Consider the following 16314-nt stretch of genomic DNA (forward strand, 5'->3'; position numbering starts at 1 on the left):
GAGAATATAAAAATGAAGTCTTGCTAGAATTGCACAAGATGCTAGTCAAATCACAACTGGGATGTTGTAAACAGCTTTTATCAATTTATTGATTTTCTGGGATTGGAAATGGCTCAGAAGATTCACCAGATTTATCTGAGATATGGAAGGACTGTCTCAGAAGGAGATCTTGAGTGGATTGGACCTGTATTCATTTAGAGTGAAAGGCAATCTTATTGAAACATACATGATTCTTGGATCACCTGATAGGGTATATTGGAAAAGTTTTCTCCTCTTTGTGGGAGTGTTTCAGACCAAAGGGCATAATCTCAAAAAAAGTTGTCCGATTAATACAAAGATGAGCGATTTCTCCTGTAAGAGTAAGGTGAATTTGTGGTTTTCTTTGTCAGAGGGGGCTAAAGAGGCTGGATCATTAAATATGTTCAAGACCGTGATTATTAATTGGTCAGGGAATCGAGAGTAATGAGGAAAAGGAAGGAAAGTGGAGTTGAGGATTATCAGATCAGCTATGATCTTATTGAATGGCAGAGCTGGTTCGATGAGCGGAATAACTTCCATTTATCAAGCTAACTTTCATAGTGAGATTTATCTTGAATATTTTTCCCATTTGGCCAAAGTAAGGCAATCTTCCAGCCCCTCAGTCCTGGTCTCTTCAATCCAAGCTTGAACTCCTGTCTGCATTCTGCATGGTGAAAATTGAGATTGGCCTCTGTCTCTTGCTGTGGCTTATTGTCTCAGAGCCCATCCCCTTGAGAATGTAAACTTGTGTCTCTACATCCGGACACAAATGCAAATTATTTATCCCTTAGTCTGTAAATTCTATTCTATCTCCAAATTGAATAACTTAATGTATAAATTTATAAAACCTTTATATTCCCAACACTTTCCAATGAGACTTGGAAATGAACATTTTACCTATAGTCAGCATAAATTCTCCTGCCAGTCACTTTAGGCGCATGTTTTCACATAATTTCCAGTATTGTCTATCTGTCTGGGAAATGACTTAGTAACATGTTGCCACAACAGAGGGGGAAAAAACTGTATACTAAACTATTTTGCAAAGACACTGTTAGCTGGAATAAGCATATCCAGATTTCACTGCTTAATTGTAGAAAGTAATGCCATGTCAAAATCATTTATTCTTTGTATTTCTTTCTAGTACTGATGCCATTACTGGATCTTTGCAGTGTGCAAGCAGACCAGGCTGTGTTATCACACAAGTATTTTGGATTTGATGTACAGATAAGGTATGAATCATGGAACTGCTCGAGTAATTAATATTTCAAAATGTCAACTTAATATAAGGGACAGGAGGATACCATATAGTCTTTCAAGCCAGCTCCACCATTCAGTACATTTGTGACTGACATTGGGCCTCAACTTCACTTTCCTGCTCACTTTCTGTATTTCTCAATTCTGCGATACTAAAAGTCTGTTTATTCCAGCTTAAATGTATTCATTGGTGACTCCACAGTGTTAGTGGAGAACTCCAAAGATTTAGAGCCCTTGAAGTGAGGAAAGTCCCAATTGATAAATTTTGTACAGGGGAAGCAGTAATTTAATTAGAACTTCTTTTGATCAGCAATTGGAACACGGCATGTAAATTAAGCACCATTGGGAGTGTTGTGAATAGACAGGAAGATAGCAATAAGCTAGAGAAAGAATAGGGCCAATCAAGAATAGTAGCAGGAAGTTGTGCGTGGAATCAGAGAGATAAGGAAAGTGCTCACACAGGAAAAAGACAGCGTTGTCGAGGAGAGTACTGAGATACAGGCTACTAGATTAGACTGGATTAAGGTTCACAAGGAAGTGTTAACAATTCTGGAAAGTGTGAAAATAGATTAGTCCCCTGGCTGGACGGGATTTATCCTAGGATTCTCTAGGAAGCTAGGAAGGAGATTGCAGAGCCTTTGGCTTTGATCTTTATGTTGTCATTGTCTGGAGGAGTAGTGCCAGAAGACTGGAGGGTAGCAAATATTGTCCCCTTGTTCAGGAAGCGGAGTAGAGACAGCGCTGGTAATTATAGACCAGTAAGCCATACTTCGGTTGTGGCTAAAGTGTTGGAAAGGTTATAAAGATAGGATTTATAATCATCTAGAAAAGAATAATTTGATTAGGGTTAGTCAACACGGTTTTGTGAAGGTTAGCTCGTGCCTCCCAAACCTTACTGAGTTTTTTGAGAAGGTAACCAAACAGGTGGATGAGGGTAGCACAGTTGATGTGGTGTATATGGATTTCACTAAAGCATTTGATATGATTCCCCATGGGAGGCTATTACACAAAACACCGATGTGGGATTGAGGGTGATTTAGGAGTTTGGATCAGACATTTTCTAGCTGAAAGAAGACAGAGGGTGGTGATTGATGGGAAATGTTCATCCTGGAGTTCACTTACTTATGATGTATTGCAAGGATCTGTTTTGGGGCCAGTGCTGTTTGCCATTTTTATAAACGACCTGGATGAGGGCGTAGAAGGATGGGTTAGTAAATTTGCGGATGACATTGAAGTCGATGAAGCTGTGGATAGTGCTGAAGGATCTTGCAGGTTACGGAGGGACATAGATAAGCTGCAGAGCTAGGCTGGGAGGAGGTAAATGGAGTTTAATGTGGAAAAGTGTGAGGTGATTCACTTTGGAAGGAGCAACAGGAATAAAGAGTACTAGGCTAATGGTAAGATTCTTTGTAGTGTTAGGTGAGCAGATGGATCTCTGTGTCCAGGTATGTAGATCCCTGAAAGTTGCTACCAAGGTTGATAGGATTGATTAGGTGGCATACGGTGTGTTAGCTTTTATCAGTAGAGGGATTGAGTGTGAGAGCCGCAACCGCGAGGTCAAGCTGCAACTGTTCAAAACTCTGGTGCGGCTGCACTTGGAGTATTGCGTATAGTTCTGGTCACCATAGGAAGGGTGTGGAGGAGATTTACTAGGGTGTTTCCTGGTAAGGAGGGAGGGTCTTAAGAGGAAAGCCTGAGGGACTTGAGGCTGTTTTTGTTAGAGAGAAGCAAGTTGAGAGGTAACTTAATTGAGACATATAAGATAATCAGAGGATTAGATGGATAGAGTGGACCGTGGGAGCCTTTTTCCTTAGATGGTGATGGCTCGCACAAGGGGATATAGCTTTAAATTGAGGGGCGATAGATATAAGACAGCTGTCAGAGCTGGTTTCTTCACTCGGGGGTAGAGGCAATGGAACATGTTGCCTGCAACAGTAGTAGACATGCCAACTTTAAGGGTAATTTAAATGGCCTTTGGATAAACGTATGGATGAAAATGGGAAAGTATAGGAAAAATGGGCTTCAGATTGGTCCACAGGTCGGTGCAACATCGAGGGCTAAAGGGCTTGTACTGAGCTGTTGTGTTCTATGTTCTGTAGCTCAAAACAACAAAAACTGGTGGAATGATCAGATGTTTACTGGATGAAAATCAATGTTGGGAAGTATAAAGGGCTATGTTTTGGTTAAAGAGGTAGGATAACAGAAAGTGTACAATTCTACAGGGGGTGCATTATCAAAAGCCAATCATTTAAACGTAATAAGGCAGCAGAGAAATACTTTAAAATACTTTTAAAAGGCGTTCAGCATATTCTGAACTTTAAAAAGAACCTTGGTATCCAAAAGCAAGGAAGTTGTGCAAGTCTTTAAGTAGCCTCGACTGCAGTATTATACCCAATTCGGCAACACATTTCTGGAAGGAAATGAACACTTAAGATCGGCTGCAGAGAAGATTTATGAGAATGATTCCTGGGCTGTATGACTGAGTTAAGTGGATAGATTAGAGAAGCTGGAGTTGTTCTTGGTGAAGAGTAAAATTGAGAGGAGATTTTGCTGAAACTGTTCAAAATTAATAAAGATATGAGCACAGTAGTTGGAGAGAAATTGTTCCCATTAGTGGATGGGGTTGAGAACCAAAGAACATCAACTTAAAGTGAATGAGTAAAGAACAATGATGACATGAGGAAAACCTTTTTCATGAAGCTTCTGGTTTTGGTTTGATATCAATGTAGGGGTGGATTTAGTTGTAAGTTTTAGAAGAGATTTGGATAGGTTCCAAAAGACGATTTGCAAGTCTGTGGGGAAAGGGAAGGGGAGTGAGGCAATAATAGCTGAGTTGCTCTTGAAAGGGTCAGTTCAGACACCTGGTTGAATGTCGTCCTCTTGTGCTGCACCGCTATGATTCTATGCTGGTGTTATTGATGGTCTTCATGTCTCCCCTCCATCTACTTCCCAATCCTGCTGCAGACAGCCGAGTGCACTAAAGCAGTTAGTGACACTATTTATTGGAAGGAACTGGATGTTGTGGAAGGAACCAAGAATCATGTCTTGGCTGGAAGAGAATGTGAAGGAAGTGCTCAGCCGAGTAGATGCAAATGACCCACTTGTACAGGAGTCTGAAAACAAGTAAGTGCTTCGTGAAGCTAGAATTTTTAGTTGTTACCATTCTGAAAGTAATTGGTAATATATTTTTGGTAACTGGAAGAATGTGATTAAATGAGAGAGAAATAAAAAATTGTGTCTCTGACCAACATTGACAGGTCTGATGAGCAGTTATTCGGTACCATTTCTCTTCAAATCTAACTCTAATATGTCGGGTTGTAAATTTTTTATCCACAGTGCTTCGGCTAATACTTGGCTCTGATTAATAGTTTGCTTCAGGCATTCACCTCATCCTGCCGTATCTCTATGGAGATGTTTAAGCACAATTTATTCATCTATCTTGCTGGCTGTCAAGTCTTATTATTTCCCCTAAAACCATGAGAAATCATAGATGTCCCTGGGATTGCTTGAATTGTTTCTGAATGTATTTATCTTCTATGTTTCCAACTTGTTTTGGCTGGCACATATTTGCCCTCGTCTTACCATTCTCATATCAATCAGTTTTTTTTCCCTCATTAGCTACTTGTATTATTCACTTTGTTTTATTCTTTCCTGGGCACGGCTGGGAAGGCCAGTATTTGTTGTCCATCCTAATTGCCAGTTGAACTGGTTACTCTGTAGGCCATTTCAAAAGGAAATTAAGAGCCAACCACAATTTTGTGCATCTGGAGTCACATTAATAAACTATATGGGTTTTTAGCGTAATCAATAATGATTACATGGTCACCACTAGATTAGAGTTTTTACTTGCAGCTTTTATTGAATTGAAATTTCACCATCTACCATTTGGCTCTGGATTATCAGTCCAGTGGCATTATCACTAAACCACTTCCTCACCAATATCAAGCATATTTTCTTAATAAAAATCTATCAGAAACCTTTTCAGTTTCACTAATATGACAATTCCTCAACTCCATTGTATGTTTCCTTAAAATTACTCGGTGAACAATGAATGATGAATTTAGCTTTCAAACTTAATTCAAGAAGCTTTTTTTCCTCATTGATTCCAGCTCACTACCAATGTAAAGTGATCTTTATTTTTGTTTGTAAAACATTGTGAAGGAAGCTGAACAAGGTCTAAAAAGTTACCATGCCGCAGAGCAGATTGATCAATGTGATGAGTTTCCACTGATTTACAGTCTTATGAAGTGGCTCATCCAAATAAGCTTCTTTAGACACAAATGTTGTAAGAGATTTTTAAATGTTAAAATTTAATTTGCTCAAAAACTTAACTAGTGTGCACAAATGAAACTAGCAACTTATTTTTAAGACATTAAACATTTCTGTTGAAAAAACTTTGTTTTTTTTTGAAGTGATATTTTTGAAACTTTACCAGATTATCAATCTTAAGTGTATTTTGTTTGATACTAGAGAAAATAATGAATAATTATTTGTTATTCACACTGCCTGATTGTGCTGGTACATAAAAGTGTCCACTTCAGTGCTTTGCAAGTGGATTTGAGTGGAAATTTGAAGCATGGCTTCACTTTAAGAAGGTAACAATATTAAGCACAGTTTGTACCAGATCAGCCATCGCATCTCAAGCTGTGTTGTCAGGACTTTAAAATTGCAGCTGTGAGGAAAAGGTTGGAGGCTATGGTTGTTTCTCTCAGAACAGAGGAAGCTTAGGGTGACTTAATAAAGGGGCATAAAGTAATGGGGGGGGAGGCTTGGATCGAATGGCCAGGGAAGATTGTTCCTCTGAAACTCTACCTTATTATACATTTATACTTGGCTGTTAGAGACCTCTCTTTATCTTTGAGCTTCAGTTCTTATATGAAAATTACTGTAGTGCTTTGGAACCATCGAAAAGTTGGGATCCAGAGGCCATTCAACCCATTGTGAATGTGCCTGTCCCTGTCCCTGCCTCTAAAGCTGCAGCATGATGGGTACAGACCTAGGTTCCCTTTTAAATCATTAGAGGGTTTTCCCCTTGATCACCAAATTGGTTGTGAGCATTTCAGACATCCTCCATCCCCTGAGTGAAAAGGATCTTTTTTTTTCTGCCTCTCTAATCTTTCTAACACCTGAAATGTGCCCCTGCAGTTGACTTCTCCATTAGGCAAACAGGTATTCCCTGTCCACTCTATCCAAGCCCGTCATTACTTTATAAGAGATTGTCCTTCCTATAATATGGTGACCAGAACTGTGCACTCAACCCCAGTTGTGGCCTAAACAGAGCTTATATAGTTTCACCATTAGATCCCTGCTTTTGAGTTCAGTGTCTCTCCCAATGTCAGGAAGCAACCCACATAGCTTCTTTACCACCTTATGCACCCATCCTGCCACCTTTTAGGAACCTGTAGACATGCATTTCAAGGTGCCTCATTTCCTTTTCCCGCCTCCGTACACTCCTGTTTATATGTACTTCACACTTTATTTGCCCTCACTAAATGCATAACACCACACCTTGTGGATTGAATTCCATTTGCCACTTTTCCACCCACTGAGCCAAAACAATGATATTGTCCTGCAGTTGACAGCGATTCACTTCACTTTCAATTGCATGGCTATTGTTTGTGTTGTCTGCAAACTCACGTTAAGTCTAATTCATTATTAAATACCACACATAGTAAAGGGATCAACACTATCCTGTGGTACACCACTGGAAACTGCTTTTCATTCGCAAAATCATCTATCAGCCATTTCTTATTGGTTTCTGTCACTGAACCAATTTTGCATCCAACTCACTGCATTCCTGTATGTTCTGTGGCCTTTAATTCTCTCATCAGTCTGCCATGAAGACCTTATCAAATGCCTCACTCAAAGCCACGTAGACAATGTCCACTGCACTACCTCCATCAGTGCTCCTTTTACTTCCTCAAAAAATTCCATGAAGTGCATTGCAAATCTCTTCACACAACTGTGTTTATTCTCTGATTAATCCATGTCATTCCAAGTAAAGTTGATGTTATTTCTCAGTATTAATTCCAATAATTCCATTAATTCCACCATTGAGGTCAGATTGAATGATATATAATAATTTGCTTTATCCCACACTCCCTTTTTAATAATGGTAGTGTGTTTGGAGATCTTTGACGTTTTGGTACCTCACCTGTATCTAGGGAGTATTGGAAAATGATCCTCAGAGAATCTACTGATTCTTCCCGGCTTTAATTATACAGCCAGACTTGCAAGCCATCTGGCTTTTGGTATGTATCTACCTTCAAAATGGTCCTTCTATCCAGTAATTCTCCTTTTGTTCTGCCAATTGAACATTTCATACACTGCTGTGACTAGAATACCTAAATCATCCCCCTCCTTTGAAGGCAGAGACAACATACTCATTACAAACCCTGCTCACACCTTTACACCAGTACAGAACTTGCCATATATGTCTAATAGGCCCTATCCTTCAAACTTATTTAAAAGTGTTTACTTATTTGTTTGATTGTCATATCCACAATTTTTTTCTGTATTACCTTATCCTACATGCTTCTGGCAGTAACTTCCTTTTTCTTTGAGCAGACATATCTGCACTGTGCTTGTTGAATCTCTCTAGATTTTGATAAACTAAGATTCCTGTTCAGTTTTAGAGAGTGTATTCAACTTGCTAAATATAGCACAATATAAGTACGTTTAAAAGTGTCGTGATGTAATTGCATTATAGCCAACACACACTTCGAACATTTGCATTTTAGAAGTGTTCCCTATTCGCAATTGCATTACAGCCAATTTGTATTAATGGAACTTGCGTTATAGCAGAACTGCCTGTATCAGAAATAGGGAGCAACCAAAACTGGTGAGGGAGGAAGGTCATCAAGGCCTTTCTTCATAATACTAATTCCAGAACCACACTTCCTAATCAGGGGTCCAGTGTTTTCACAATGAACTATTTAAAAACAGAAGCACAGAGGACTGCATTTTTTTAACTTCTGTAAATAAGATCATAACTAACTTTTATATCTCATTGATTTTTCCATAATCTTCCTTTTAATAAATACAAACAATATTTTGCATATATTTGAAGAAGTGCAGGCACTGCTGCTGAGACTAGATTCAGAACATTAATATATATATGTTTGACTTGCCCTCCTGTCAAATCCAGGGAGTCTCAACAATTACTGTGCAATATTTAAAAGACATTTGGATAAGTACATGTATAGGAAAGGTTTGGAGGGACTAGTTGGACTGAAGAGTCTGTTTTCATGCTGTATGACTCTGACTCCTAACCACAGGATGCAAGATGGCTACAACATAGAATGATAGAAGAATATATCAAATGAGGCCATCTACTCACGCCTATATTAGCTCTTTAAAAATAGACTACCCATTTAGTCTCGCACACCTGCCTTTGCTGTTTATCTTTTCATAGCACCGTCGCCTATTAATATATCAGATTTTGAAAAAAAGTATTCTTGTGTCTGAGATTAACATGTTTTTCCCATTCCAGGAGAAGGATTAGATACCAGAATGTTCCCAGGAACATCCATCGTCATATTATACTGTCTGAGATAAAGGAAGCTATTGCAACTCTTCCACCTGTGAGTGCCTTTACACAAATACTCTATTTGCTCTCAAAATCAGTGGACTTTAATTTATTAAATTGTACTCTTGACACTAACTCGTGAGGCAGTTGCCACATTCATTTATCATATGTTTTAAAAAAAGTACGATAATTTTTACTTAAAATTGTTGAAGGACTACCAAATATAAAAGAGCATGGCAGAAGTATAAGTACATCATTATGTTGGGATTCTGTGATACCTGTTGAAGATAGGTGATTGTTTCATTACCTGATTGTAGGAGGACGACAGGACTGAATAAGGTAATGGATTTGAGTTTTGAGGTTTTCAAATGCAGTGGATTACAGCAGATAAAACCGGTAGTTGCAGTTTCTTAACTCAAACCAGAACATATAGCTGATATCATCATTGTTTTATTGCATTATTCTGTTGTCTCTTTGTATAAAACTAACAGCATGGCAAAGCTAATTGATACTTGTAGAGCAAGGAGTGTTAAAATGTCAAACTAAAATTATGTCTTCGGCTGTATGTGGGAGAATAGAGATTACCTCAGCTTTCCAAATGGCAAATTAGCAGATAGTGAATGATTTTATAGACCATTCATTAAGTGAATAGTTTTATCTGTAAACTATAATGGTGTCTAGCGATCAGTTAGTTGTGGCTGAGACTGTTACAAAATCATTGAATCTCCACTTCATCTTGTGGGCAGTACAATCAAGATCATGTTTATTACTAATTCCTTAATCAGTCAATTATATTTTAGTGGGCAGTTTTGTATGAAGAACAGTTGCTGTGACGGACTTAATAAGCAAACTTTAATTCGTACATTTATCATATTTTTGCAGGAAGTAACTGCACAGCCAGTGATGGGTTATGATCCACTTCCTCCACTAGACGGCATTGTCACATACACGAGACCTGAAAGGTACTATTAGCATTTTATTTCAAGGCTAGACCAAATTAATTTATCTGCCAGTAGAATAAACATTAAGGTGATTGACACTGTTTTATTGAAGAGCTTTGTCCATTTTGTGTACCTGTTTTCACATCTTTGCATAACTAATAATTTTTTGGTATTTATGCCAAAAATATTGAAAATGATCACGCCATCAGTTTGTTTGACCAAAAGAGTACACTGTGGGCGGCACGGTGGCACAGTGGTTAGCACTGCTGCCTCACAGCGCCTGTAGACCCGGGTTCAATTCCCGACTCAGGCGACTGACTGTGTGGAGTTTGCACGTTCTCCCCGTGTCTGCGTGGGTTTCCTCCGGGTGCTCCGGTTTCCTCCCACAGTCACAAAGATGTGCGGGTCAGGTGAATTGGCCAAGCTAAATTGCCCATAGTGTTAGGTAAGGGGTAAATGTAGGGGTATGGGTGGGTTGCGCTTCGGCGGGTCGGTGTGGACTTGTTGGGCCGAAGGGCCTGTTTCCACACTGTAAGTCTAATCTAATCTAATCTACATAAGGTGGTTCGTAATGTTGTCGGATGAATATATAGGATACAAGCAATTTGTACACCTCGCCCGAGGGGTATTTAGCATTGACGCCTGCAAGAAAAGGGTAAATTTGAGTAAATAAATCAAAACAAAATATTTTATTATTGTCACATGCGCCACGATACAGTGAAAATTGTGATTTTGCATGCTGTTCAAACAAATTGTACCTTATGTAAGTATGACAGGGTAATAGAACAGTGCAGAATATAGTGTTATAGCTACAGTGGAGGTGCAGACAAAGATCAACTTTAATACAGGAGAGTCCATTCATACGTCTCATAACAGTGGGGAAGAACCTGTTTTTGAACCTTGAGTTTTTAGGTTCTTCAATTGGATACGCAGGATAACACACAATAAAGAAGCCAAGTCATGGCTATGATATTTCAGTAAGCCTCTTTGGTGGAAAGTTATAATAAGATGATATTCTCTACGCTATTAAGGGACACTTACTGAGAGTTTAGAATTTGGCTGTTTTTTAAGTGAGTGAATATATGGTAGGAATGTCTTGCTGTACTAGAAATAGCTGAGTTTGTTACTTTTTTAAAAAAAAAAGGCATTACAAAGATTCAGCCAACTGCAAACCTATTATTTTTATCCTGTATCACAGAGGGGGATACAATGGCGTATGTTTTAAGAGTACATTGAAGATTATTTGTATGATAACATAAGGACGAAGAGCAATAAATAATTTTTAAAAGCTAAAACTTCTGCTAACCAATTTGCTTTGCTGTTTGAGAAGATGATCTCTTAAATGGTTTGTGGTGAAGGCTTTGATAAAGATTTGCTGATGCATAAGCTTAAATAAAAGTGAAACTTGTGCATAGATTAATGAAATTATGTAGGGGTTGTGTGTTATGGTCACTTGTTCATTCTTGAAATTGACATTTGAATGAATGATCTATAGGTAGATGTTGGGACATTTCCAACTTAATGATCACACTTATTCAGGAGCTCATTTCAAATTAAAATTGGTGAATACCAAACAGAGTAGGAAGGCGGTGATGTTGCTGGGAGCTACATAATTCCACAATAGATTTGATAAAAATATGCATGTGGCTGAAAAGTTAACAGATTGAATTTTAAACAAGTGTAAACTACAAGTAGAAAACAAATGAGTGAGTATTGCACAAATTGGGGAAAAACAATCTGGGGTCAAAATCAGTTTGAAGTCCAGGCATGGCTCCTCATTGTTGAAGAAAGAACCAGATAATAGAACAACCTACACAAACTGGGAGGAGTCGTCAACAGAAGAAAGGTCAAAATGCAGGATTTGGATCAGACACTACAGAGAGAGCATGTTGCCTAGCCATTGTGATATAAAAGATATGTCTAAAGAAGCAATAGGAGCTGATAATGTCATGCTGTTGTCACTGGGCCAGTATTCCAGATCGCTTTGCAAATTGGTATTTTGAGGTAAAGCTGCAAAGCTTTCTGATCGGATTTCCTGAACTTTGAGAAACCCTTCAATTAAGTGTCAGTTGAAAAGCTGTTACACTAGGTTAAATTTTGGGATCAAAAGAGGACAATAGAGCACTGTACTTGTGAGAGGAATCAAATCATGTTCATAAAATATATCATTGGAGTAACTTAGGGTTTGGAGCTGGGACATGTGTCTAAAAATGGCCTGATTTCTTGGTTCTGACGAAAGGCCACCAACCTGAACTGTTAACTCTGTCTCTCTTTCCATAGCTGCTGCCAACTTCTCAGCTAAAGCAGGGGAAAGGTTGTACTGGGAAAAGTTGTACTCTGCAAAGTTGCTGAGGCACTACAGATGGACCATGATATTGGGAGAGAAAGTAAATATTACATTTACTCAGCAGTGTTGTATCTACATGGCTGAAAGATGTTGGAGAATAGCAAACTCACTTCTTATAGATACATATACGTACAGTCACACCAGTGAAGTAAAAGTTTCACGGGTCCTACTGAAGGTTTAGACAGACAGTACTTCAAATAGTGTTCAGTTTTGGTCACCAAAGACAAAAGGAATATTTGCTGAAAATGGTCTTCGTTTTTTTGTGTTAGAGGGCTGAGTTGTGAGAAAACGTTTGCAAATCTCATACTTTTTCACTGGAAGAATGCTGTTGGAAAGGCAGGTTTAAGTTCCTGGGCCTGAAAATTATTGTTGGTCATTATGGTCCTAGGATTTTAAAATGTTTGTGTGATATCCCTGATTGTCCCAATGTAAGGCAAAAACAAAAGCAGATTGCATTTATGATGAACATTTCATATAATAAAGTCTCCCCAGGTGTTTCCTGGATAATCAAAAGCTTAGTTGTAAAGTCGATATTAAGAGTGTATACCAATGCACTAAATCCAAAGAGAAATTAAAAATGACTACTGCAAAGTACTGTTTGAGGCAGGTCCATGGAATACCATGCAAATCAGTGAAGGATATTTCCAGGACTACTGTCTGCAAGAAGTTCTTTACATGGAGTGATTGGTGCCGAGAATGCACTAGTAGTAGTAGTAAGCAAAAAGTTTGTTTTCAGATTCCTGCCAGTCTTTCAAAGGCAGCTACATGTTGCAATGTAGTTTTACAAAAACCTAATTAAGATCCTAGATGGGAATAAGTGTTTGAATAAAAGTGTTTTTTCATATTTTATTATTTATTCTGATAGTGTAAAGTTACAATTTCAATTTGAGCAAAAAGACATTTTATTACAATATGTTTTGAGTCATATTTACCCTTGTATTCTTCCATTTTTCATGTGATTACCTTCTCCTTAGTCATTTGTGACAAAGCTGACATGACTGAGCTTTAATGTTTTTCTTTCAGGATGAATCGTGCAGCAGATGGAAGCACATTGTCACTCTTCTTTCGGTCTTTGTTGCCAAATTTTAATCTCCAGGTGGGTGCTAATGAGGGGTGAAAAGGATATAATTTTGAAAAATCCAAATAATTGTATTAGTATATGAAACTATTCTTTTGCATTTGACAAACATACTCTGCAGCATGTGGAGCAAGTTCTCGACAGTTTAGCCGACATAGTTTATAAGTACATAAAAGAGAAACATTGCCTGTCTATAAAAAGTTCCTTTCTTTCCATTTTTAATGGATTTTTTTTGGTGTCTTTACAGTACTTGCTTACTAAGCTTATGCCTGACCTGAGGCATCAAATTCTATGGGACAACATCCCCAAAACTTCTGGGTTTTTTAAAAAAAGTAGTTGTGAAAGTAATCTGTTTGACAGGAAAAGGTGTAAAACAGATCTTCTATTCTGTGTTCACGTGGATATTCATGGGTTACAAGTTCAGCATGCAAAATAAATTATTCCAGGCTAGTTTGAGGTTGTTGTGGTTCTGTTCGCTGAGCTGGGAGTTCTTGTTGCAAATGTTTCGTCCCCTTTCTAGGTGACATCCTCAGTGCTTGGGAGCCTCCTGTGAAGTGCTTCTGTGATGTTTCCTCCGGCATTTATAGTGGCTTGTCTGCCGCTTCCGGTTGTCAGTTGCTGTCCACTGCAGTGGCCAGTATATTGGGTCCAGGTCAATGTGTTAGAATTTGTGGATGAGTGCCATGCCTCTAGGAATTCCCTGGCTGTTCTCTGTTTGGCTTGCCCTATAAATAGTAGTGTTGTCCCAGTCGAATTCATGTTGTTTGTCATCTGTGTGTGTGGCTACTAAGGATAGCTGGTCATGTCGTTTCGTGGCTAGTTGGTGTTCATGGATGCGGGTTGTTAGCTGTCTTCCTGTTTGTCCTATGTAGTGTTTTGTTCAGTTCTTGCGTGGGATTTTGTACACTACGTTGGTTTTACTCATGCTGGGTATCGGGTCCTTTTTCCTGGTGAGTTGCTGTCTGAGAGTGGCTGTTGGTTTGTGTGCTGTTATGAGTCCTAGTGGTCGCAGCAGTCTGGCTGTCAGTTCGGATATGCTCCTGATGTATGGGAGTGTGGCTAGTTCTTTGGGTTGCCAACAAACACATCGACCTGGACCCAATATACCGGCCACTGCAGCGGACAGCAACTGACAACCGGAAGCGGCAGACAAGCCACTATAAATGCCGGAGGAAACATCACAGAAGCGCTTCACAGGAGGCTCCCAAGCACTGAGGATGTCACCTAGAAAGGGGACGAAATGTTTGCAACAAGAACTCCCAGCTCGGCGAACAGAACCACAACAACGAGCACCCGAGCTACAAATCTTCTCCCAAACTTTGAGATTGAAGTTATATCATTTAACTTGGTAGGTGAATGATTTTGTAAATAATTTGATATTTCACTTTCTCATCATAACCATATTTACGCCACATGTTGGAATGTGTTTTTCCAGGAGGACAGGAGACAGAATGTGGAAGGTGAGGGTGCAGAGGACCAACATGAATTGAATCAAGGAGTGAACCGACTCATGGCTGCAATGAGGGATATGTTAGCAAATATCCATTTCCAGGAACCACCACAGGAAGAGTATCAAGATGGTGATGGTGATGGAGAATGGGATTAAAATTTCATGTACTAATCTTCAGCGAAATGTAACTTGCATCTGTAAGAATAATAACCACTTACAAAGCTGCACCATAGTGATATAGAAACATTTATTAAAAGATACAATCATATTGTATTAAATTCCATGGATTCTTATTGAGCATAAGTGAAGAAAGCACTTTAAACATCAGTAATTTTCAAATTACAAGCAACTCAATGAATAATGAATACTGTAAATTTCAACTTCACGCTTGGCAAAATTTTATATTTTTGGTCTATAAATCTAGTGAGCTTACATGTTTTTAAACAGCCAATATAAAAAAGAATCTGTAGGATATCAAAAAACTTGAAAGTAGAGGAGCAACTGTTGTTTTGTATTTATTGCAGTTTTAATTTAATTATTTAAGTAAAATGAAATTGATATCTAGAATTTACACAAGTGCTTTATGATGAAATAATGCTGTTACCAGAACAGCACAGGTGGCCAGTGCATAACAGTGCCAACTATGCATATTAAATTCATATTTTTGATTCACAGAAAAGGCTAATTGTTTGATCTGTTCAATTATATTTGAAGATGATGGTTTCCTTTCTACAAAGTTTGACGATATATTGGCACTTGGAAGGTGTGTGGAGCAATCTAAGTTTAATTAGAACTGGAGAAGTTGGCAGTCAGAATTGGTGACAACGATAAAGGAATGAACCTGGAAGGTTGAATCCATTAATCAAAGTGTAGGGAAGCAATCCGTATTTGAGGCTATTCTGAATATGGTAAAACAACAGTAAACTCTTATGAATACTAAAGCAAAATGCTGCAGATGCTGGAACTCTGAAAAAACAAACTAAAATAGTAGAAAATATTCAGCATATCGGGCAATCTGTAGAAGGAGAAATAGAGTTAATAGACCAGTATAATCTATCTTCAAGTGTAATCAGAGATCCTGTTACTGTATAAAGAGTGCGCCATACCACTGACAAGTACATAATTAAGAAAACTGTTATTTCAATTTAACATCAAACTAGGAATTTAGAGAAAATGAGTGAGCATACGTTGTAGTTCGTGGAATGAGTTTGTGAAAACAACTTTGGAGACTTGAAGATTGAAATGCTTGTGTTATCTTAAGGGAAGGTTATTTGAGCTGAAATATTCATGCTGTTTCTCTCTCTGTTGATGCTGGCTGACCTGAACATTTCCAGTGGTTTGTGTTTTGCATGCTCTGAATTCCTGACAGTGTTAAATATTGATGATTCTATATTCTTGTCGTGGTGAGCAGTTGCTTTTATGTGATGACTTAAGTTCTGGATTAAATTTGCTAGTAATTCCAGGGAAGAAAAAAAAACTGTCAACTTAGATAACTTAAACCAAACTGTCACCAGAAGAGTACAGATCAGCCATAGTCATGAAATGCATCATTAATGTTTCATCCTTTTGATTTGGTTTCGCTTTATTGTAGCAAAATTCCATACTTTTGTAAATAGCATTTAAGATGCAAAAATTCCAGTCCTTTTGGCTGTGATGAGATCTAATTTGCGAACATGAAATTTGTTATTTGAATCCCAA

General features: G+C 38.3%; 1 protein-coding gene across 2 annotated transcripts in view; it reads left to right on the forward strand.

The window, feature by feature from the left end:
* The window catches only part of tcf25 (transcription factor 25 (basic helix-loop-helix)), a 41442-nt gene extending 25128 nt beyond the window's left edge, over positions 1–16314 (forward strand). Inside the window, exons 13-18 of one of the 2 annotated variants that reach the window (XM_060838054.1) lie at positions 1160–1247; positions 4237–4395; positions 8765–8855; positions 9683–9762; positions 13112–13184; positions 14602–16314. In XM_060838054.1, the coding sequence (XP_060694037.1) occupies positions 1160–1247; positions 4237–4395; positions 8765–8855; positions 9683–9762; positions 13112–13184; positions 14602–14772 (662 nt within the window). In that variant the 3' untranslated portion in view covers positions 14773–16314. The remainder of the gene's footprint in view (positions 1–1159; positions 1248–4236; positions 4396–8764; positions 8856–9682; positions 9763–13111; positions 13185–14601) is intronic. The other variant, XM_060838053.1, reaches the window with a different exon arrangement.

This window comes from Hemiscyllium ocellatum, chromosome 17 (assembly GCF_020745735.1).
Source record: "Hemiscyllium ocellatum isolate sHemOce1 chromosome 17, sHemOce1.pat.X.cur, whole genome shotgun sequence".
In the NCBI taxonomy this organism is placed as follows: domain Eukaryota; kingdom Metazoa; phylum Chordata; class Chondrichthyes; order Orectolobiformes; family Hemiscylliidae; genus Hemiscyllium; species Hemiscyllium ocellatum.